This window comes from Eretmochelys imbricata, chromosome 24 (assembly GCF_965152235.1).
Source record: "Eretmochelys imbricata isolate rEreImb1 chromosome 24, rEreImb1.hap1, whole genome shotgun sequence".
Lineage (NCBI taxonomy): Eukaryota > Metazoa > Chordata > Testudines > Cheloniidae > Eretmochelys > Eretmochelys imbricata.
Genome location: NC_135595.1, coordinates 18426446 through 18449190, shown reverse-complemented (window position 1 = coordinate 18449190; position 22745 = coordinate 18426446). Strand labels below are relative to the sequence as shown.

Genomic DNA, 22745 nt, shown 5'->3' with positions numbered 1-22745 from the left:
GCTTCATGGGGAGCAGGTCCAGAGCATCGCCCGGGGACTCCGGGACAGTGGTGCTTGTGTGTGATCGTTCTGGTTCCCCAGAAACAGACACCTTACGCCACAACCTTCCAGCAGGAGCATTTCTGGTTTGTCTCTGACTTCTCCAGGTGGGTGCCACCAACATACCAGCCACAAAGGGGTGAGGGTTTTGGCTACCTCAGAACTGAGGATACCCTCACCCTGTCAACCGGCTCATGCATGTCCAACCTCTTCTGATCTCATTTCAGCCCGTCTGTCATAAATCCCCTGGCCAGAGATTTGGCTGCATCAGAGACCCCAGCGCTGATCTATTGCTTCCCCATCACCATGGAGGCTTCTCTTGCTGCCTGCATCCCCACTGCTCTCCTGGCAACGGGTGAGTGGGGTCTGTTCCTACGGGGGCTGATTTCCTAACTTCTCCAACGTACCAACAGTTCAGAGCCACCTGTCGGGTGAAACCGTGGACGAACAGTTCGGGGGAAGGATAGCTCAGTGGTTTGGGCATTGGCCTGCTAAACCCAGGGTTGTGAGTTTAATCCTTGAGGGGGTGTAGCCAGACAGCCAGCCCCCCCCCCCCCCCAGACCAGCATTGCTGGAAACACAGGAGGAAGCCGGAACAGGGCACTTAACATATATTCCAGCACAGCCTTTGAAGCTGTGAAAGCACAGGTGTGCTGCTACAGTGTGCCTCTGGGAGCAGATACAACGATTAAGCTCACAGCAGGCAGAGGCCCTGTGACAGACATGGCTCTTAGCCCCTACTAAATAGCGTGATGCACACACACCAACATCCTAGGTGGGAAAATATTTACCCTGATAAAAGAAATGTCCAGTAGTCGACACTTATTGTCTCTCTCCCTTGCAAGTGTAAACTACTCTTGCGAAAGCTGGCGTCACCCAGACAGACCAGCCTCAATTTGGCATAAGAAAGGAGAAAGAGAATAAAGGAGTACAGAGGTATAAGTAGGGGACCTACAGCACCATGATTTTGGAGTGCTTTTCACTATCTATCTGCTGGTCAGATAAGTGACAGCCTCCCAAGGCTTCTGCAGCTAAGAGGGCCCCTACGCCTTGTCCCTTATTCGTCTTTCCGCGGAATTGAGTGACCGATCCTGGCTTGGCACCGCTGGAATCGAGAGATGCAAGGAGGGTAAGAAGCACCCACACCTGATCTCCTATCTTTAGTGTACACATATTTTGAAATAGAGCTCTATACTTTGTTTTCTTTCTTTGGGATTGTGGCTTCAGTTTTGTAACTTGTTTGTGTGTGGAACATCTCTACATTTAAATAAGTAGGCACTAGCAATTTTGTAACCACATGATTAGAATCTAGCTTAATAAATTTTGGTAACCATTTGTGCATAAGCCTGACTTGTTTCTCTGGTTTACTGTAAAGCAGCCAACACAATGAAAGAACCTCAGCCGTTTTGGCTCTAAAGCCTGGCCATGAGGTGAGAGTACTAAGAGCCTAGTGTTGAGTTGTGCTGCCTCCACGGGGCAAACTCTTGGGGCACCTGTCAGTCAATCCTGGCTGCCCGCTGCGAAGGAGCTCTGAGCTCTAGCAGTTAAAGTCACGGGTGGTTAGGACCTTGGGGCATCCGTCAGCCTAGCCCGGGCTGCCCGCCGCGAAGGGACAGTGCGTCCTAGCGGTTAAAGTCACGGATGGTATAAACGGGCATAGCTGGCACCTCACCAAACATCCTTGGCCGTCGGCTAACAGGGGGCCATTTAGGGATCTGGGGCAAAAATTGGGGATTGGTCCTGCTTTGAGCAGGGGGTTGGACTAGATGACTTCCTGAGGTCCCTTCTAACCCTAATCTTCTATGATTCTATGAAAGTAACTGAATAGCCAGAGAATAACGGGGGCTGAGCTGGGGGCATCTGAGTGACAACGTCCAAGGAGGAGAGGGCTGGAAGTCACAAAGTCCCTGTAACAGTGAGTGAAAGAATTGTGGAAATGGGAGGAAATATTTACAGTTTTAATCACTAGAACAGTGTCGTGACTGGGCATGTTTCAGGGTTGGCCAGCAAGGACATTTTGAATGGGGATTGTCTGTTGTGTGAATGGCACCGTAGCAGGAACTTAAGGGAATCTGAAGGGCCGTTCTATGTGACCCCCAGCCGGTGTTAGTGGGGCCAGGGCCCAGCCGGTGTCAGGGGGGCGCAGCTGCACTGGACTCGATGGCAGCTGTCAGTCGGCCCTTGCTGCACCACCTGGGGAGATCGCCACCAGCTCACACCCGCTGGGGATCTCTCTGGGGTTTGTGAGGTGGGAAAAACCACTGGGGAACTAAAATCCGCAGCAAAGTCCAGGGAGATGGAGCCCCCGAGTAGCGTGAAATGCCTGTAGCCAGCTGGGACCGTCGACAGTGCTGGGGCAGCGCGTTGATGAGGGATGAGGGACCCCAGGCCGCTGCACCCGGTGCTTCCCCACAGAGCCCAGGGGAAGGCGCGGGAGGGACAGATCCAGGTGGCTCATGTTCTCGCTCCGTCTCCAGGGGCCTGTCTGCAGTGTGAGGTTTGCTTCGGCCTAGGAACCAGCTGCACGGGCGACCTGGAGGCCTGCGCCGCTGGGGAAGATTCCTGTGGCATCGCTGTGACAGCATCCACAGTGGGTAGGTGAGATCAGGGGTTGATTTGTCATGCGAGAGGTGCTGGGGTGGAAGCCCTCTTCTTCCTTTCATAACCGAGGCAGCGAGCCCAGAGGAGCCGGGGCTCAGCCCTGGCACAAATTAAGAACCGGGTGAGATGGACCCTAAGCAACGTGGGTCAGGGAACAGACTAGGATCTAGGACACCTGGGTCCTCTACTTGTCCCAGCTCCGGGAAGGGAGTGGAGTGCATTGCCGTGGGCAGCGAGTAAGGAACCAGGACGCCTGGGTTCTATGCCAGTCCCTGTGGACGAGCTCAATTGCGATGCCGAGCTCCCAGGTGACTAGCCAGGGGCCCACTGAGGATGGGAACCACAAAAGCCAGCGCGTCAAGTGGGCAGCCCCCTAAGCCAGCCAATAGGAAATGCCGAGGAGAGGGGTGTGTCCTAAGGTCTGCTTGGCCCCTAAGTCCCGGCTGCACGGAGGTGGCCAGTTCTGCCTGGGACCCATGTCTGGGAACCCCGTGCCGGGAGTCCGGCATCTGGACCGGGTCAGCCCTTCCTCGTGAATGACGGCGGTGGAGGAGGGGCTGCCGGGAGATCCCAATAGCTGGGCACTCAGCTGGACCCTGGGGGAGCCAAGTTCAAATCCCCACTCGGCCCGAATCAGGCTGGGGTCTTCAGCCCAGGTCTCTCCCCTCCTACGGTTGTGTTTGCCCCCCTGGATCTGGGGGGGTCTCTCTGTTTCCCCTGTTGAAGCCGCCCCAAATTGTATGAAATAGTTAAACATTCCCTTGTACCTGATTTCCCCACGTCCATGCAGAGCGTCTGACCCACTGGGCTCCTGGGCATACGGGGCCACCCCCTGCCCCCATCTCCTCCCCAGGCTGGGCTTTGCGCAGGGCCCGATCTGGCGGACGTGCTCCGAGGGCATCCCCTGGATCAAGCCCCGTAGGTGATATCGGCAGGGGAACACTGTGTCTGTGAATCCCGCTGCAGCTAAGGGGTGAGCGGGACACACAGCGTCGGGATTTCGGCAGCCCAACATGTACCCCCTGTTGGAAACTTTGGCAACGAAAGGACTTTACGGGCAGGAGATTCGGGGTCCCCAGGGTTACGTGGCAGCTGAGTGGGGAGCTGGAGCAGAGACAATTGGTGCCTGCAGATAGTGGGGGGGGGAGACAATTTAAATTTTCACCCCTACTATAGCTTGAGTCATGGCCCCTCCAAACACCCCCGCCTTACCCTCTGCAGCTCCCCCGACTTCCGCTCCCAGCTGTTAGCAGCTGCTGCTCCCCCCGGCAGCAGCTACCGGCTCACTGGCTCCAGCAGCTGCTGTGCAGGGAGTGGACCCGGCTGCCCCATGTGACCGAGCGGGGCCAGCAAACCCGGGCCTACCGCCCCCCATCCCATGTGTTGCCTCTGAACTGGAGGTTATAAATGCTGGATTTAGGTGCTGAAATCGCTTTGTCTAGCCCTGTGGGACCGCGGCTGACTCACTTTCCCCTCTTCGTGCCTCAGTTTCCCCATGGGTAGGGGAAGGCTAATGGCACAGGGCCGTCACTATGAAGAGGGCGTCGATGGGGTGGAAGTGGAAGGGGAATAAATCTCCGTTTTTCTCCTCCTGTGCAACAGGAATTAAGAACCAGAGCATTCTCCAGGGCTGTATGCCATCGAGTCAATGTAAAGCCAGCCCCTTCTCTGTGAATTTTGGGATGGGAATGAGAACACAGACAAGCTTTGCCTGCTGCTTGGGAGAAGCCTGCAAAACAGCCACCGTCACAGGTACCTCTCCCCAGCTCCGCCTCTCCTGCCCCATCCCTCTGCACCTCCTGCCCCACGTTAACTTCCCGGGCCTGGTCCTCCCGCCCCAAAGGGGGCGCCCCTTGGAATAACATTGAGCCCCCGGTTGGGTGGAGTTTAGTGGGCTGAGCTCTAGGCTCCCACCAGGTGTGAGCCCAGCTGATCCCACCGAGGGCGGGGTCCAGGGCTCCCTGCTGCAAACCCCTCCCCTGCCCCTGCTGCCCCCCCGGCGTCCCCGGAGCTACAGCTCCCCCTGCAGGGGGCCCCCGGGGCTGAGCTGTGCAGCCCCCAGCTGCTCTCCCGGCCCCGACCCGTCCTGGCGCTCGTCCCCCGAGCTGACTGCGTTTGCTCCACTTCTTCCCAGTGCCCCCGGCCGACCCCAAACCCAATGGCCGGCGCTGCCCAGCCAGCTTCGCTGTGTTTGCTGATCAGTGCAGTGAGAAGACCATACAATGCACTGGAGACGAGCCCCGATGTGTCAACATGGTCGAGCCTCTAACAACTGGTAACCTCAGTTCATTTCTTCTGGGGTTATTTTTCCTTTGTTGTTCTATCCCCCGTTGGGCAGAAGCGAGACACTGTGTGGGGGCCGCTAGGGAAAGATATCGGCTGCAGGTCCGGACACCTGGGTCCTATTCCCAGCTGTGGCCTCTGGTGTGACCTTGGGCCAGTGTCTTTCCCTCCCTTTACGTCTGGTCCATTACCTGTGTATAGTTTAGTCTCTAAGCTCTTCGTGGTAGGACTGACTTACTCTTGAGAGCCCCTGTTGTGCCAGGTGCTTCACAGAGCTCCGACCCAGATGGGGGTCCCCTCTTCTGCCAGATGCTGAAGGACTCCCAGCAGGATACAGTTCCTGCCCCACAAAGAGGCTGCAATCGGAACAGGCAAAATAAGGATCGTTCTCCCCATTTAAAAGATGGGGGAAAGTGAGGAACAGAGCGGTGCCGTGACTTGCCCAAGGTTGCACAGGAAGGCTGCGTCAGGGCTGGGAAGTGAATCTAGTTTTGCAGAGTCCTATCATGAGGCCTTAAATCACTATGAAGCCACCCTTATTAGAGATCCCACTGCTGCCACCAGCACTGAGCAGTGCAGCTAATACTGGCTAGATCCAATACGGGTTTCACTGGCAGGCTCTAGATCCGGCTGCAAGTGACTTGTTCAAGGACACACACCGAGTCTGCATCAGAGCGGAGGAGAACGGGGAGGCCATCCCAGGCCAGACAGGCTGCGGGGCAGGTAGCGGGGGAGCAGACGGCGTGATAGAGGCTGTGGGGGAGTCTGAAGGGGCCCTGAGGATGGGGGGGACCACTGTGTCCTAGTCCAGCTCAAGGAGTGGAGCTGCTCCCCTGACAACTGCCAGTCCCCTCCCCACACAGGTGGAAATCCGGTGCAGATGGCGATGAAGGGCTGCGCTTCCGAGTCCATCTGCGGCCAGCTAAAAGTGGGTTTGTCGACCTTCGCAGGCATCAGTGCAAGTCAAACCAGGGCCAAATGCACAGCGGCCTCCGGCGCGGCGGATGGGGCACCAGGGCCAGGCAAGCTCCCGCTGCTGCATCTTTTCTCCTGATTCCCCACCCGGTGCAAGGATGACGCCGCACGGAAATACATCCCTGCAGCGTGTGTTAGCCGCTGTCCCACCCAAGGATTCTCGCTTCCCCAGATGGAGTCAAGCCCCTTAATATTGCTGCAAACTAGAGACCAAATTCTTTGGAATTTCTTTATTTATTTCAATGGAGAAAAATGTAATTCTCCTGGGTGGTGCCGTCAAGAAGCCAGTTAAGAACGGAAGCGCGGCCGCACCGGGTCAGGAGAATGGTGCAGCTAGTCCAGTGTCCTGTGTCTGAGAGTGGCCATTACCAAAGCTTCAGGGACAGTGCCCAGCACATGGCAATTTAGGACATAGCCACCCCGACTTCCCCTCCCGACTTCTGGCAGTCAGAGGTTTACGGACACTCTGAGCATGGGGTTGAGTCCCTGACCATCTTGGGTAATAGCCTTTGATGGACCCATCCTCCATGAACTCATCTAATTCTCTTTTCAACCCATTTACACTCTTGCCCATCACCATATCCCCTGGCAATGAGTTCCACAGGTTAACTGTGTATTGTGGGGGAAAAGTGTGACCTCTTAGTCATATTAAAACCTCTGCCTGTTTATTTCATTGGGTGCACCCTGGTTTTGGTACTGTGGGATGGGGAAATAGCAGTTCTCAAGTCACTTTCTCCATGCCATGGCATGATTTTTTAGCCCTTTGTTGCATCCCCCCTAAGTCATCTCTTTGCCAAGCTGAACGGCCCTAATTTTTTTAGTCTCGCCTGATATGGAAGCCATTCTGTGCCCTAAGATTAGGCTCAGAAAGACCCCAGTGGGGAAAGCAGGCAACACGGGCTGGGGGTTACACAGCCCAGGACAACGTCAGTTCAGCCTCCAACGGGGACTGGGAGCCAGGACTCCTGGGTTCTCTCTCTGGCTCTGGAAGGGGAGTGGGGTCTAGTGGTTAGAACAGGAATAGCTGGGAGCCAGGATGCCTGGGTTCTATCCCCAGCTCTGGGAGAAAAGTGGGGGTGGAGTGAGTTGGAGTGGGGGAGTGTCTTGGAGTCAGGACTCCTGGGTTCCGTACAGAAAGGTCTGGGGATCTGGTGACTGTCACCCCCCCCGTCCCCGCAGCCCTCCTGCTGCATCCGACCACAGTGAGGCCCAGCCCAGGGTGTGAGCCGGTCTCACTTCCATTTCCCCACAAGTCACCGCAGATGACACTGGTTTGAAAGTGCAGCGCAGTGCAGTGGGTGGGAGGCTGTGTCCACACTTCAAACGGGGCTGCTGGGTTCTCTCCAGGGTACGGGGAGGGGACTGCGGGCCAATGGCTGTGACGGGGGACCCCTGTGGAGCAGCACGGTGCCCACCACCCTCACACAGGCGCTGCTCAGGAAGCAGCCCTCACCTCCCCTTCTCTGTCTGCACGATCCAGGGCTTTGGGCATCTGCTCACAACTGCTGACCCACTGCTGGGGTGGGGCGGGGAAACGCCTTTCCTGGGAACAGGGCGGGACAGACGCCAGCGGCTCCGAGAACACCCATGCCGGCGTCTCCAAATGAACCCGGGGGTCCTCCAGCCAACGGTGCTGCAGAGCAGCGAGATCAGGGGCGTTGCTGATGCAGTTCCCCCTTTCCCGCCCGAGCGGCTGGTCAAAGGCCAGGCGCGGTTAACGTTGGACCGGGCTGGAATTGCAAAGCCCCCTGCTCCCGCGCTGGAGACGTGACTCTCCCTGGTTCCAGTGGATGTTCTTGGATGTCTTCGGCCGTGACCCGGGAGCTCATCTCTCTGCCCCACCCTTAGCAGGGAACCCGGGGCAGGGCAGAACATGGCGGGGGATGAGCTCCCGGCCCAACGAGGAGTGAATCGCAAGCTAAGACGTACGTGGGTGTGAACCTGCCTTGGAGTTTTCTGATGAGAACCGGAGGCGCTTTTGCTGAGCATTGTTTGAGGAATCATTTCTTTTTTTGGGGGGAGGGGTGTGGGGGGGTAGAACAGACACAGGGTCACTTGGAGTCAGGGATAAAGCCAACTCAGCAGCCCGCCAGCATGGTGTGGTCTTTTCCACTGTCGGGACAGAGGTGTAAAACTTCCCCTCTACTTTGGAGACCAGCCCATCGGGTGATGGTTCCGACCTGGCTCTCATTCCCCCTCTTTCTGGTTTGCCTGCCATCCTGCCGGACTGTGTGTGTCCTTGAATGGAGTTGCTCTGCGAAGACCAAACCACGTGTGAACAGAAAGCTGTTATTCTCTCACCAAGCGTCTCAACTGATTGTGCTGTTGTAGAATTCATCCTTCTCGTCACCCCGTCGGTCGTAGTTTTGGTGATCCAGCGAATTTTTATCCTTCTCCTGTAATGCCAAAGCTCAAACGCTGGAGTTGCCTCTCGGTGTTCTTTCTAAGGACATCTGGACAGGGGGCCAAACACGCGCAGCACTGCAGCAGATGTGGCCCTTTTAACTTCCGACGACACAGAAGTCGTGGGAAGTTGTTGGATGCAGTTTTTGCAAGCTGTGTCCTTCTCCTGATTGCTTCCTCCCCTCTTCAGTTGGATGTTATTAGGTTCCCTAAAGAGGGGAAACTATTCATTTGTTTCACCACTTGAGCATCAAGACACAGGTGTTGCCTTCCATGTGCATTTTATGTATTACCATACTTTTTGTCTTCCTATCATAGAATCATAGAATATTAGGCTTGGAAGGGACCTCAGGAGGTCATCTAGTCCAACCCCCTGCTCAAAGCAGAACCAACCCTAATTAAATCATCCCAGCCAGGGCTTTGTCAAACTGGGCTTTAAAAATCTCTAAGGATGGAGATTCCACCACCTCCCTAGGGAACGCATTCCAGGGCTTCACCACCCTCCTAGTGAAATAGTGTTTCCGAATATCCAACCTAGACCTCCCCCACTGCAACTTAAGACCATTACTCCTTGTTCTGTCATCTGCCACCACTGAGAACAGCCGAGCTCCATCCTCTTTGGAAACCCCCTCAGGTAGTTGAAGGCTGCTATCAAATCCCCTCACTCTTCTCTTCTGCAGACTAAACAATCCTCAGCCTCTCCTCATAAGTCATATGTTCCAGCCCCCTAATCATTTTTGTTGCCCTCCGCTGGACGCTTTCCAATTTGTCCACATCCCTTCTGTAGTGGGGGGCCCAAAACTGGACCCAGTACTCCAGATGTGGCCTCACCAATGCCGAATAGAGGGGAATAATCACTTCCCTCGATCTGCTCGCTATGCCCCTACTTAGACATCCCAAAATGCCATTGGCCTTCTTGACAACAAGCTCACACTGTTGACTCATATCCAGCTTCCGGTCAACCGTAACCCTAGGTCCTTTTCTGCAGAACTGCTGCCGAGCCATTCGGTCCCTAGTTGTAGCGGTGCATGGGATTCTTCTTTCCTAAGTGCAGGACTCTGCACTTGTCCTTGGTGAACCTCATCAGATTTCTTTTGGCCCAATCCTCCAATTTGTCTAGGGCCCTCTGTATCCTATCCCTACCCTCCAGCGTATGTACCTTTTCCCCCAGCTTAGTGTCATCTGTGAACTTGCTGAGGGTGCAATCCATCCCATCATCCAGATCATTAATAAAGATATTGAACAAAACCGGCCCCAGGACTGACCCCCGGGGCACTCCGCTTGATACCAGGTGCCCACTGAACATCGAGACGTTGATCACTACCCGTTGAGCCCGACAATCTAGCCAGCTTTCTATCCACTGTGACAAAGTTCCTCCTCTACCTTGGTGGGTCTTGCGCTTATTGGCGGATTTGCCCACATAGGAGCTTCACGGCAGCTCTCAGTTTGGCCATTTTTGAGAACCCACAGTCCAGATCAACTCCTCCTGTGTCTGACCAGGAGTTGGGAGGTTTGGGGGGAACCCGGGCCCGCCCTCTACTCCGGGTTCCAGCCCAGGGCCCTGTGGAATGCAGCTGTCTAGAGAGCCTCCTGGAACAGCTGTGTGACAGCTACAACTCCCTGGGCTACTTCCCCATGGCCTCCTCCCGACACCTTCTTTATCCTCAACACAGGATCTTCCTCCTGGTATCTGATAACGCTTGTACTCCTCAGTCCTCCAACAGTCCGCGTTCTCACTCTCAGCTCCTAGCGCCTCTTGCTCCCAGCTCCTTACACGCACACCACAAACAGAAGTGAGCTCCTTTTTAAACCCAGGTGCCCTGATTGCCTGCCTTAATTGAGTCTAGCAGCTTCTTGATTGGCCGCAGGTGTTCTAATCAGCCTGTCTGTCTTAAGTGTCTCCAGAAGGTTCCTGATTGTTCTGAAACCTTCCCTGTTACCTTACCCAGGGCAAAGGGACCTACTTAACCAGGGGCTAATATATCTGCCTTCTGTTGCTCTCCTGTAGCCATCTGGCCTGACCCTGTCACACTACCTTATAGTCCATTCATCCAATCCATACTTTTTTAATTTGCTGGCAAGAATACTGTGGGAGACAATATCAGAAGCTTTGCTAAAGTCAATTTATATCATGTCCACTGCTTTCCTCATATCCACAGAGCCAGTTATCTCATCATAGAGATCATCATATCGTTAATCCTCATTCCATATTTCTTGCTGTCTTTGCTCTCAAAAGGAAGCAGTGCTCTGAACTGGTTCCTTGGCGTGTCTTACATTGTTGATGTCTGCGCTATTGACCTGCACGCCGTGGTCGGTGTCTTCTAAACATTCCCTCATTCTAACTTCTACCTATATGCTAAATAGTTTCAATGATACAATGCAACCATGGGGTTCACCTCTTTGATGCTGCAGTACGCAGTTCACACTTCGTTCGGATTGCTGCTTTCTGTCCCCAGAACGAGCTTGTTGTTAATTACAGATCTTGGAAGTCAATCCTACATTCTTCAAGAATATGTATCAACTTGTTGTGTTGGAGCTTATGAAATCCCTTTCCATACTCTACAAAGTACTTCTTTCCCACGCTACCATAAGATCCTCAGGGCAAAAATTGCCTTTCTCAAAGCCACTCCTCGGCAATACCCTGCTGGCTTCTGCTAATTCTTGTCTCAAGATGTGTCCATGTGCCAACAACTTTCCACAGATCTGTGAGTGTGCGGCTTCTTGGGTTTATAGTTTGATGTTCTTCATAGTCTCTAGCATTATCAACCTTCGGTATAGGAATACAGATTGACCTCTTGGAGTCCTCCAGAAGTTCTCCTGATATGTATATTTGATTGAGAAGTTCTGGCAGGCAAGTTTCTGAATTGTCCTTCAGGGATTGTGCATTTCAACCACGATCCATTCCTCCCCAGCTACTTTCCCTTGCTTTATACTTTTTAGCGCTCTTTCTAGTTTCCACATTGTAATAGCCGGTGTTTTTTCTTCTCCAATTTCAATGCCTCTATCTTCCAGTTTTTCAGGATCATCAAACATTCCTTCACGTATTCTATCCATCTTCTTAGGATGCTGTTGGCTTTGTGGCATCCTCTGACTTATTAGTTTTGGTAGAGTTTGTTCCTTTTCTTAACTTCTCTCTTTGTCCCATGGTTCTTTTTGTGGTTCAATTAATCTCTTTGTGGTTGTGTCTAATATTCTTTGATTTCAAGGCTTCTTTGTTCTGACCATTTTTCATTTGCCTCTTTGCATGCTTTTGGGATGTGTTTGTGTATCTTTTGATCTCCCTCATTCCTCCGATCATTGCAATCTGTTCTTGCATTTATTATTGGATGGTTTAGGATAAATAATTTTTGTAAAGCTTCTTTTTGTGTTATTTTTTATTGCATGAGACCTTCGATTAGAAACCTCGTGTTTAGCAGAAGTCACTGGAGAAGATGCAGTTTTAAGAACCATCTAAAAAGGTCAGGAAACGAGAGGAGGTTTGTCAGACATGGGTTTTGAAGACAGTGGCCCAAAAGTCAAGGAACCAAGTAGGTGCTGGTGGAGGTGTCAGATGATGCCGTTATCTTGGCCCTGCCCGCAATTAGGAATCTAAGACTGCTCTTTTCAAATTTTATTTTTGTAATTGTAAAAAAAAAAAAAAAAAAAAAAAATTGTAAATGGGGGCGTTTTACCCTGTAATCTAAAATTTTCTTCACAATTTACAAATACTGAGCCGAGAATGGGCCTAAACTGCATTTGGCGAAGTGTTTGGTTGAGCATTTTGGTTGGTTGGTTTTTGTACGCTGTTCAATTTATTTCAGGAGACTTTTCAAGACAAGCGAACACTATTGTAAAAGGATTGGAATCGTAAATCTTCTATACAGCATTTTGTAATTCTTATTCCAGTAGATCTCTTCTCCTTTGGTTAAGGTAAAGCCGAATGGTTAAGTTGAGAGGTGTATGCCAGATGTTACAATTTGTGCAAAAGGCCTTATTCTAGTCTATATAGGTTTTTATACCACGTCTATCACTGTAGTGTCTGAGTGTCTTCCAGAAGTCCTGCCACCCTGTCCCTGGTGTGACCGGCTACCCTATGTTGCCATCCCAAGCCTTCCAAGGGGAGTTGGTTTCACTCATCCCTCTAACTCGATTTTCCAGCAGGAAGGGCGGAGAATTTGACAGTGTGCTCAGACGCCCAAAGGATGGGCAGGGCCAGCGAGGGGAATAGAATCTTATAGACTCTCCCAGCAGAAGCGTGCGAATCTAAGTTCTCATATTGCATCACAGCACATAACTGAGCCCTTCTATAAAAAGAGAGAGACAGAGACAGGACAGAGCGAGAGACGGGTACAGCTTTTCTGCTCTAAAGAATTAGCCACCGACTTCACCCGAGACCCACTTTACTCCAAGGAACTTTTGGTAAGTGATACCCCTCTGGTCTGTTGGTGCTCTAACCACTGGACAGCACTCCCCTGTTGTAGCCAGTGATAGAACCCAGTTGCCCTGGCTCCCAGCTTCCCCTCCCCACTCTATCCACTAGCCCCCACTCTCCACTTGGATAGAACCAAGGAGTCCTGCCTCCCAGCCCTCCCACCACTAACCACTAGACCCCACTCCCCTCCCAGAGCCAGGGAGACAACCCAGGAGTCCTGGCTCCCAGCCCCCTGCTCTAACGACTAGACACCACTCCCCTGCTGGAGCCAGGGATAGAACCCAGGAGTCCTGGCTTGGAGCCCTGCCCTCCTCTGTCGCACTAGACCCCACTTCCTCCCATACCCAGGGAGAGAACACAGGAGTCCAGGCTCCCAGCCTCCCCTCCCCACTCTATCCACTAGCCTCCACTCCCTTTCCAGAGCTGGGGCTAGAACCCAGGACTCCTGGCTCCCAGCCCCACTCCTCCACCACACACACTGTACTGACGGCAAGAGCCGGCATGCGATCCCGGCATCTGATGGGTGTGGTGGGGTTGTCTCAAAGGGGAAGCACCAGTAAGTGCAAACAGCTGCCTAAACCTGAGGGGTGGGGTGGGGTGAGAGAGCCGCCCACTGCCACACGGGGTAGATTTACTCCCGGGTCAATTCTTGGACTCCTTCAACCAGGGAGATCTGCTCTGTCCCCCCGTCACGGGGTTCAGTCCCCGCGAGAGGTGCCTCCTGCTGGCCGTCCCGGGGATTAGCTCCGCCAGGCGCCGCGTTCTCCTCCAGCGTCTCTCTCTCCAGCAGCCTCCTCTTCACGACTCAGCCCTCCAGCCGGGTCACCGTGCGTGTCCCCCCGCCCCTTCCAGGGTATCCAACTCCCTCTTGACCAATGCACTCAGCATCAGCAGCCGGGAGGGGGGCTCGGGCCCACCCTCTAATCCAGCTCCCAGCTCAGGGACCGTGTAGCCAGCAGCCAAGTTTGGCACTATCCCATTCGCCGCTGCTTTCCCCCGGAGCCTTCTCCTACCTCCTAACTCTCCCCACTCCTCGGGGTTTGCCGGTCCTAAACTCCCTCCTGTGGGCCACCTGCCTTTAGCCCCCACCACACCCCCTCACACACACACACACACCCCGCCCTTGCCAGGGAGCCTGGGGCAGAACGAAGCATGAGGGCGGCGGAGTGCCCAGCCACATGGGGGAAACTGAGGCAGCTGCAGAGCACTGGCAATGCCGTGACACCCTCCAAGGGTGGGAAGTGCCCAAGCGCAGTGCACAGAGGTGGGGGGCAGAGGCAGCTGCCGCCAGGAAGGAGGGGGGATGTCTCCCCCCCGTCTGCCTGATGGTCTGTGACGAGTGACCCCGAGGCACCACTGCTGGGTGGTGCGGGGAACAAAACCCCATCTCCTTGGGGGGAGGGGTCAGTAGTTTTCCCCTCCCCCTGGGGAATCTGGGGTGATGCTGTGGGGGCCCCCAGGGGAAGGGGAGGCCGTCCAGAGGGGGGCTGCGGCAGGGCGGACGAGGTCTGGAGGCCCCCTGCTGGAGGCCTCATGGCCCTGCCTCACCCTACCCCAGAGTAGAGCAGAGAGAAGTCCTCCAGGCAGCCTAGAGTGGCTGCAGAGGAGCAGCCAATCAGAGGGGCTGATGGAGCAGCCAATCTGGGGCCAGAAGGGCCCTATATAAGACAAGTAGCAGAGCAGAGAAGGTCAGTTCCTGCCTGGAGTGTGATGAGGGAGGATCGGGAGCCTGGCTGGCTAGACAAGTGGCAAGCCACGGGCAGCTCACTGCAGAGAGCTCACCGGGCAGGCCCAGCGAAGGCTGCCAAAGACCGGGCGCCTTGCTGGTTGGCTGGCTGGGTAGAGCAGCAGCAGGACCATGAAAATGTCAGTGCGGGCAGGCTGAGCCCCGGGGGCTGAGCCCAGGACCTGGCTGGACCAGGCGAGGGTACCGAGATGGGCCCTGCGGGTCTGGTTGCAGACTGAGCCCGGGGAGGGGTGCTGAAAAGGACACCAGCTGCGGGTGCCGAGACAGGCCCCGGCTGGGTGGTTGAAGAAGGCAGTGCTTCGGGGGAGAAGCCTCTGGGCTACAGCCCCATACCAGGGCCGTGATAAGAACTCGGGACTGTATACCCCGGAATGGGGGACAGCGTGTGCGGCTCAGCCGAGAGAACCAGCGGCAAGGGGGTGATCGCGAAAGGTAGACGCCACCCTAACGTAAGACCAAAAAAGAAAAGCAGGTCACACCTAACCGAGAGCAAGGGAGCCAGCCATGAGAGGTGGGTGCTTCTCTCCCCCCCCCCAGGAAGAACTGTGTTTGCAGGCCCTATCGGCCAGAGAAAAGGGGCACACATGAGAGGCGGGTCCTGACACACAAAGGAATTTGGCTCTGGAGGAGGGATAAGGGATCCCTCCGCTGTCAAAACTCAGGTGTGGCTGAGAGCTGCTTTACGGGGAGTTGGACATTGTGTGTCGAGGACCAATGGAAAGCTATCGCTTTAAAAGTGTGGGCGGGGAGTGGAGTTTCCTTGCCCTGCTGACAGTCTTGGGGGCTCCAGGGGGAAGCATGGGACCAGAAGCAATCTAGAAGAAACAAGGTGGGCTGAGTTCTCTCTCTCCCTGTGGTAGGGAGCAGCCTGCTTTGTCTCTCTCTTGTATGTGGTTGTTGCGTACGATTGTTCTGGATCCCCAGAAACAGTCACCTTATGCTACAATCTTCCAGCAGGAGTATTTGAGTTTGTCTCTGACTGTTCCGGGTGGGTGCTGCGAATGTACCAGCCCCACAAAGCGGGTTAGAGGTGCGGTTACTCCAGAGCTGTGGCAAACGGCTCTGTGATTCCACCCACCCTGTCGACCGGCTCATGCATGATCTCATTTCAGCCCATCTGTGATTTGGCTGCATCACAGACCCCAGTGCCGATCTCCTGCTTCCCCATCACCATGGAAGCTTCTCTTGCCGTCTGCATCCTCGCTGCTCTCCTGGCAACGGGTGAGTGGGGTCTGTTCCTACAGGGGCTGATTTCCTAACTTCTCCAACATGCCAACAGCTCAGAGCCACCTGTCGGGTGAAACTGTTACTGAACGTAACCGAAAAGCAGCCACAGAATAACGGCGGCTGAGCTGCGGGCGTCTGAGTGACAACGTCCGAGGAGGAGAGGGCTGGAAGTCACAAAGTCCCCGTGACGACGAGTGAAACAATGGGAGGAAATATTTATACTTTAAATCACTAAAATGTATCCCCACTTGGCACATTTCAGAGCTGGCCAGAGGCCAAGGGCTTTCTTGGCAGGGGATTGTCTCTGCTCTGGAAGGCAGATCTGAATTCCAGTAACATGAGCTCAAGACGATATAAGAGGCATTTCTGCAGGATTCCCATGGCCGTAGCTCCGTTGATATCGATGGGGCCAGATCCCAGCTGGGGTCAGTTAAATTCAAGGGAAGGGACAAATCTAGACGCGTCATGTTCTCTCTCCTTCCCCCAGGGTCCTGCCTGCAGTGTGAGGTTTGTGCAGGCCAAGGAACCAGCTGCATGGGCGCCATGCAGACCTGCCCAGCTGGGCAGGAGTCTTGTGCCATCGCTCGGACAGTAACCACATTGGGTAGGTGAGAGGGACCTTAACCAACCTGGGTCAGCAAACAGGCTGGGGAGCCAGGACGCCTGGGTTCTAGTCCCTCCTGTGGGGCTGGGACTTCAGCCCAGATCCCTCCCCTCCTACGGTCGTGCCTGGCTCCCTGGCCTCCGGGGTGCGTGTCTCTGTTTCCCCTGTTGAAGCCTTCCCCTACTGTATGAAATAGTTAAACAGGCCCTGGAACCTGATCACCCACGTCCACAGGCAGCGTCCGACCCACTGGGCTCCTGAGCGTCTGGGGGCCACCCCGCCCCCATCTCCTCCTCGGCTGGGCTTTGTGCAGGGCCTGATCCAGTGGGCGTGCTCTGAGGGCGTCTCCTGGATCAGGCCCCGCAGGTGATATCAGCGGGGAACGCTTAGTTTGGAAATCCCACCGTGGCTAAGGGGTGAGCTGAATGCCCAGTGTCAGGATCTTGGCAGCCTGGCACGTGCCCACTGGTGGGAACTTTGGTAACAAAAGGACTTAATGGGCAGAAGATTTGGGGCCCCCAGGGTTACGCGGCACGTGAGTGGGGAGCAGAAGGATCTAAATGTTGGATTTAGGTGCTGAAATGGGTCCTCAGTTTCCCCATGGGTAGAGGAAGGCTAATGGCACCTGGGCATCGTTGTGAAATGGGCGTCAGTGGGGTGGGAGTGGAAGGGGAATAAATCTGTCTTCTCCTCCTGTGCAGCGGGAGTGAACACCCAGAGCATTCACAAGCACTGTGTGACATCCAGCCAATGTAAAGCCGGCCACGTCTCGATGAATTTTGGGAAGGGAATGACCACCAGGACAAGCATCGCCTGCTGCGTGGGAGACGCCTGCAAAGCAACCATTGTTATAGGTACCTCTCCCCAGCCCCATCTCTCCTGCCCCACGTTACCTTCCCGGGCCTGGTGCTCCCGCCCTGCAGGGGGCGCCCCATGGAATAACACTGAGCCCCTGGCTGGGTGGAGTTTAGTGGGCGGGGCTCTAGGCTGCCCCCAGCTGTGAACCCAGCTGGCCCCACCCGGGGCGGGGTCCAGGGCTCCCTGCTGCAAACCCCTCCCCTGCCCCCGGCATCCCCCGGAGCTACAGCTCCCCCTGCAGGGGGCCCCCAGGGCTGAGCTGTGCAGCCCCCAGCTGCTCTCCCGGCCCCGACCCGTCCTGGGGCTCGTCCCCCGAGCTGACTGCGTTTGCTCCGCTTCTTCCCAGTGCCCCCGGCCGACACCAAACCCAATGACCGGAGCTGCCGGGGCTGCTACTCTCTGTCCTCTGAGCAGTGCCGTGAAGAGACCATACAGTGCACTGGCTCCGAGACCCAGTGTCTTGACACTGCTGGGACCATAACATCTGGTAACTTCAGTTCATTTATTCTGGGGTTATTTTTCTTTTGGCTCCCCCCCCCGCTCCCCATAGGGCAGAAGCGAGACGCTGTGTCAGTTCCACAAGGCCAGGGGTTCGCAAACTGTCGTGACCCTGTTTTAATGGGGCCACTGCCTGGGTGGTGGGGCTCAGTTTACGGCCCCTCCTCCCCTGTGCTGGGGATGAAGCACTTGGGCTTCGGCTTTGCCCCCCTCCGCGCCTTCCCCCCCTAGGGCACTGGGGCTCGGGCGGGCTCAAGCTTTAGTTCCCCCTCCTGGGGTTGTGTAGGAACTTTTGTTTTCAGAAGGGGGTCGCGGTGCAATGAAGTTTGAGAACCGCTGCGCTAGGTAAAAGGATCGGCTGCAGATCAGGACACCTGGGTTCTGTTCCCAGTGCTGGTCCCCGGTGTGATCTTGGGCCAGTGTCTTCCCCTCCCTGTGCCTCTGGTTCTCCTCCATCCATTGCCTGTCTATAGGTTAGTCTCTAACCTTTTCATGGTAGGGCCTGGCTTAGTCCTGGGATGCCCTGATGTGCCAGGTACTGGACTGACCCCTGAGATCGGAGTCCTCTCTTCTGCCAGATGACAAAGACTCCTTGTAAGAAACAGTCCCTGCTGCCAAAGAACCAGCAATCTGAACAGACAAAGGATCATTCTCCCCATTTTAAAGATGGGGGAAACTGAGGCACAGAGTCGTGCCATGACTTGCCCAACGTCAAGGCCCAATGTCACATAGGAAGGCTGTGGCAGGGAATTGAACCTAGTTTTGTGGAGTCCCAGTGTGGTGCCATAACTCACTACAAAGCCACCCTGCTTAGAGATCCCAGCGCTGCCACCAGCACTGAGCTGCTGCTTTGTAGATGAGTGGTGTGGCTAATACAGGCCTGATCCATTATGAATGCCTTTGGTCGGCTCTAAGTGACATGCTCCAGGACACGGTGGGTCTGCCACAGAGCAGAGGAGAAGCGGGAGGCCATCCAGGCTCAGACAGGCTGGGGGGAGCAGAGCAGACAGGGAGATGGAGGCTGTGGGGGAGCTTGGCAGGGCCCTGGGGGCGGGGGTGGGAGACCATTGTCCTAGTCCAGCTTGAGGAGTGGAGCTGCTCCCCTGACCACAATCGCTTGCTTCCCTCCCCTCCATGTCCCCTCTCCCAGCAGGTGGAAACCCAGTACGGATGGTGATGAAAGGCTGCGTTTCCCAGTCCATCTGCGACCACCTACAAGTGGGTTCGGGGACTGTCGCAGGGATCCGTGCAAATCTAACCATGGCCAAATGCACAACGGTCTCCGTGGTGAGCGCAGCTCCGGGACCAGCCGGGCTCCTCCTCTCAGCCCTCGCTGGGCTCCTCCTGCTGACGCTTCTCTCCTGATTCCCACCCGATGCAACAGCCCCACTGCACTGAAATCCACCCTGGAGCCTGTGTTAGCCCCTCTCCCCACCAGGGCTTCCCGGCTGGACTCACTTCCCCTGGATATTGTTGCACTGAATAAAACACACTGGAGAGCAAACTCTGGATTTGTTGTTTCTCTGTTTAATTCTCACGAGCGGGGCCGTCAAGAAGCCGGGTAAGAACGGAAGCATGGCCGCCGCGCATCAGGTGAATGGTGCAGTTAGTCCTGTGCCCGACATGGGGCACAAGGAGCCGCCCGCAGGCTCAGCCAAGCGGCCGTAGCAATCCAGGGGCTGCGGCAGGGCAGTCAGGAGCATCAGCACCGGGAGCGAGGCCATGGGGAGGAGACCGGGCGGGAGCTCCCCAGCCTCAGGCAGCCGCCTCCTGACTCACGGTGCCGGGGGGTGCTGCTCTGTGGGGCCTGCGATTGCAACTCCAAACCCTCCCTCTGGAGCTGCTGCCACAGCTCAGCCCCCTTCCAGCCCCAGGCCGGGCAGTAACCTGCCCCCAGCTTTTCTGTGCCAGGCAGGGAATGCAGCCCCTTCCCCAGAATCATCCATGGGGTGGGGGCGGGCTGAGCTGATGCACCCCTGTTGGCCGGGGAACGCCTCTGCTGGGCTCAGCGCTCCCTCCTTGCTATGCTGCCCCTGTGTAGGCCTGAGACCTTATCCCCCCCAATATTAAACCAGCCTTGGGGGGGGGAACTCAGAGTTCACCACTAAAATTGAAAAAAAGAATGTTCTGGTCCTGATAAAGCCTCGCCCCCCCAGGAGTGTCACTAAGGAAAGTGTTAACCACCAAGGTTGTAAAGTAAAGACGCCCAGGGGCTGGGAAATTATGGAGGATACAGATAAACTCCAGCCAGAGTCTTTATGCTGACCATCTGCATAAGCAGAGAAGGTCACAATGAAGTGGCATAGTGTGACGAAGCAGGAGTGTTCTTAATGTTTCCTCTGAATAGTGTGGGGGTGCCTCAGTTTCCCCTAGGCAGTTCTTAAGGAACTAGGTGGTGGGGTAAGGGTGTATGATCATTGCAGAGCCCTAGAGGGCAGGTGTGTGCAGGGGTCTGGACACAGAGAATGGCCGACACCCTGTTTCCTGGCCACTGATGGCCTGGGCCCTTCCCCCTGCAAGGTGAGAGCTAAAGGGCTGGAGAACAAAGGAATCAGGTGACCTCCTGGCCCAGGAAAGGGACAAAGCCCAGAGGAGGAGGGGCTGGAGGGAATTTCAGTTCAGGGATGGCTGGGGATGTGGAGTGAAGGGCAGACGTGGTTGTCTGGCTCACTGCCCCCCAAAATGGACCCAGCTGAGGGGTCCTTTTCTCTGCACCTACAAGCTCTTTTTTAGATAAAAGAATCATAGAATATCAGGGTTGGAAGGGACCTCAGGAGGTCATCTAGTCCAACCCCCTGCTCAAAAGCAGGACCCATCCCCAATTAAATCATCCCAGCCAGGGCTTTGTCAACTGACCTTAAAAACTTCTAAGGAAGGAGATTCCACCACCTCCCTAGGCAACGCATTCCAGTGTTTCACCACCCTCCTAGTGAAAAAGTTTTTCCTAATATCCAACCTAAACCTCCCCCACTGCAACTTGAGACCATTACTCCTTGTCCTGTCCTCTTCTACCACTGAGAATAGTCTAGAGCCATCCTCTCTGGAACCACCTCTCAGGTAGTTGAAAGCAGCTATCAAATCCCCCCTCATTCTTCTCTTCCGCAGACTAAACAATCCCAGTTCCCTCAGCCTCTCCTCATAAGTCATGTGTTCCAGACCCCTAATCATTTTTGTTGCCCTTCGCTGGACTCTTTCCAATTTATCCACATCCTTCTTATAGTGTGGGGCCCAAAACTGGACACAGTACTCCAGATGAGGCCTCACCAATGTCGAATAGAGGGGGACGATCACGTCCCTCGATCTGCTCGCTATGCCCCTACTTATACATCCCAAAATGCCATTGGCCTTCTTGGCAACAAGGGCACACCGTTGACTCATATCCAGCTTCTCGTCCACTGTCACCCCTAGGTCCTTTTCCGCAGAACTGCTGCCTAGCCATTCGGTCCCTAGTCTGTAGCGGTGCATTGGGTTCTTCCGTCCTAAGTGCAGGACCCTGCACTTATCCTTATTGAACCTCATCAGATTTCTTTTGGCCCAATCCTCCAATTTGTCTAGGTCCCTCTGTATCCTATCCCTGCCCTCCAGCGTATCTACCACTCCTCCCAGTTTAGTATCATCCGCAAATTTGCTGAGGTGCAATCCACACCATCCTCCAGTTCGTTTATGAAGATATTGAACAAAACCGACCCCTGGAGCACTCCACTTGACACCGGCTGCCAACTAGACATGGAGCCATTGACCACTACCCATTGAGCCCGACAATCTAGCCAACTTTCTACCCACCTTATAGTGCATTCATCCAGCCCGTACTTCTTTAACTTGCTGTCCATGTTCCTGTCGTCTAATAAACCTCTCTTTTACTGGCTGGCTGAGAGTCACGTCTGACTGCAGAGTTGGGGGGCAGGACCCTCTGGCTTTCCCAGGACCCCGCCTGGGCGGACTCGCTGTGGGAAGCGCACGGAGGGGCAGAGGATGCTGAAGGCTCCGAGGTCAGACCCAGGAAGGTGGAGCCGGGTGAGCTGTGTGTCCTGCAGAGAGGCTGCTCCCAGGGAGGACGCTGCCCCAGAGTCCTGCCTGACTTCATGGGGAGCAGTTCCAGAGCATCGCCCGGGGACTCCGGGACACATAGCATGAGAGGATCCTGACTGGCCGTCAGGTGAATCTTGTCTGTGTATTGGGAGTGGCAAGCCCAAGAGATTTGCTTGGTATGTGTGTTCCTAGTAAATCGATGTTTAGAGCACAGCTGTGTAAGGCTTTTTCACTGGGAAAAGGTTCCACAGACCCGTAAAGCCCCGAGGGAAAGTCAGGTACTTAAATTGACCAGGTTTCTTCCTGAGCCCTGTGGGTAAGGGTAGGTGCCTTACAGCCCAAGCCGTCAGTAGGAAAAGGGTGGGGGTGCCTAAATTGACCAGGTCACGCCTTGAGCCCTCGGTAGGGTATAGGTGGGGTGCCCTAGATTGTGCAGGTGACACTGGTGGAGAATGTGGGCAACCTAGGTCATTTCTACCAAACTGGTTGAGCCTTATATAGCCGTTGTGCCCTTCTGTGCCCTGCTACCACAGGCTCCGGTTCAGCGAGGTGCTGAAGCATGGTGCTTAATTTTAAGCACCTGACTTAGCCCCAAAGGCTCATGTGCTCACATTTAAGCATGTGCTTGCGTGTTGGGTCAAAGCTTTTGAGACCAGGCTCTGCTCCCAGCTGGGCCACACAATCTCCCTTGCAGCTTTGGCCAACAGTTTCCAAAGTGGCCTGTAATTTGGGGGGACCTGCTGTAGGGGGCACTGCCGGGGTCAGTAGGGGCAGGACTTGGCTGTGATGACTATAAAGGAAGGTTCTTTACTGCAGATGCTGGATCCAGCCAGACCCTGGGGTCCCGCTGGGGGTTGTAGCTCCTGGCCTGTGCTGCCTCATTTCACCACTAGGGGTCACTGACTAATTAGCTTTGTGGCAGCCCCGCCCACTAGAATTGAAATTTCCCCACAACAAATTTCTAAAGACTTTGGTCTCCAGTTTTTTTTATTAAGCGGAACAATATAAAGGGGAAGCGAATCCGGCCGGGAGCCCAGGGCCCCTGGGTGGGGAGAGCGGCTGCCGAGAGG

At 55.1% G+C, this 22745-nt stretch overlaps 2 protein-coding genes across 2 annotated transcripts; both read left to right on the top strand.

Annotated features, from left to right (window-relative positions):
* Positions 1 to 345: 345 nt before the first annotated feature.
* LOC144279999 (phospholipase A2 inhibitor and Ly6/PLAUR domain-containing protein-like) lies at positions 346 to 5977 on the top strand. The gene is made up of 5 exons (XM_077841694.1): positions 346 to 394; positions 2517 to 2633; positions 4243 to 4392; positions 4775 to 4915; positions 5787 to 5977. Exons 1-5 carry the CDS (start codon positions 346 to 348, stop codon positions 5975 to 5977), a joined length of 648 nt encoding a protein of 215 aa, XP_077697820.1.
* Positions 5978 to 12605: 6628 nt separating this feature from the next.
* Positions 12606 to 19088, top strand: LOC144279869 (phospholipase A2 inhibitor gamma subunit B-like). Its single transcript, XM_077841562.1, has 6 exons — positions 12606 to 12699; positions 15572 to 15680; positions 16174 to 16290; positions 16992 to 17144; positions 17495 to 17635; positions 18797 to 19088. The coding sequence occupies exons 2-6, from the start codon at positions 15632 to 15634 to the stop codon at positions 19009 to 19011; spliced, it is 675 nt and encodes a 224-aa protein (XP_077697688.1). The 5' UTR covers positions 12606 to 12699; positions 15572 to 15631; the 3' UTR covers positions 19012 to 19088.
* Positions 19089 to 22745: the final 3657 nt, after the last annotated feature.

Bases quoted from the DNA above. Each gene is read 5' to 3' on its own strand.
- LOC144279999 (XM_077841694.1), top strand. From the start codon at position 346: ATGGAGGCTTCTCTTGCTGCCTGCATCCCCACTGCTCTCCTGGCAACG. The intron at 4,393-4,774 runs GTACCTCTCCCC...ACTTCTTCCCAG, and splicing joins CAAAACAGCCACCGTCACAG to TGCCCCCGGCCGACCCCAAA. The intron at 4,916-5,786 runs GTAACCTCAGTT...CTCCCCACACAG, and splicing joins GGTCGAGCCTCTAACAACTG to GTGGAAATCCGGTGCAGATG.
- LOC144279869 (XM_077841562.1), top strand. From the start codon at position 15,632: ATGGAAGCTTCTCTTGCCGTCTGCATCCTCGCTGCTCTCCTGGCAACG. The intron at 15,681-16,173 runs GTGAGTGGGGTC...TCCTTCCCCCAG, and splicing joins CGCTGCTCTCCTGGCAACGG to GGTCCTGCCTGCAGTGTGAG. The intron at 17,145-17,494 runs GTACCTCTCCCC...GCTTCTTCCCAG, and splicing joins CAAAGCAACCATTGTTATAG to TGCCCCCGGCCGACACCAAA.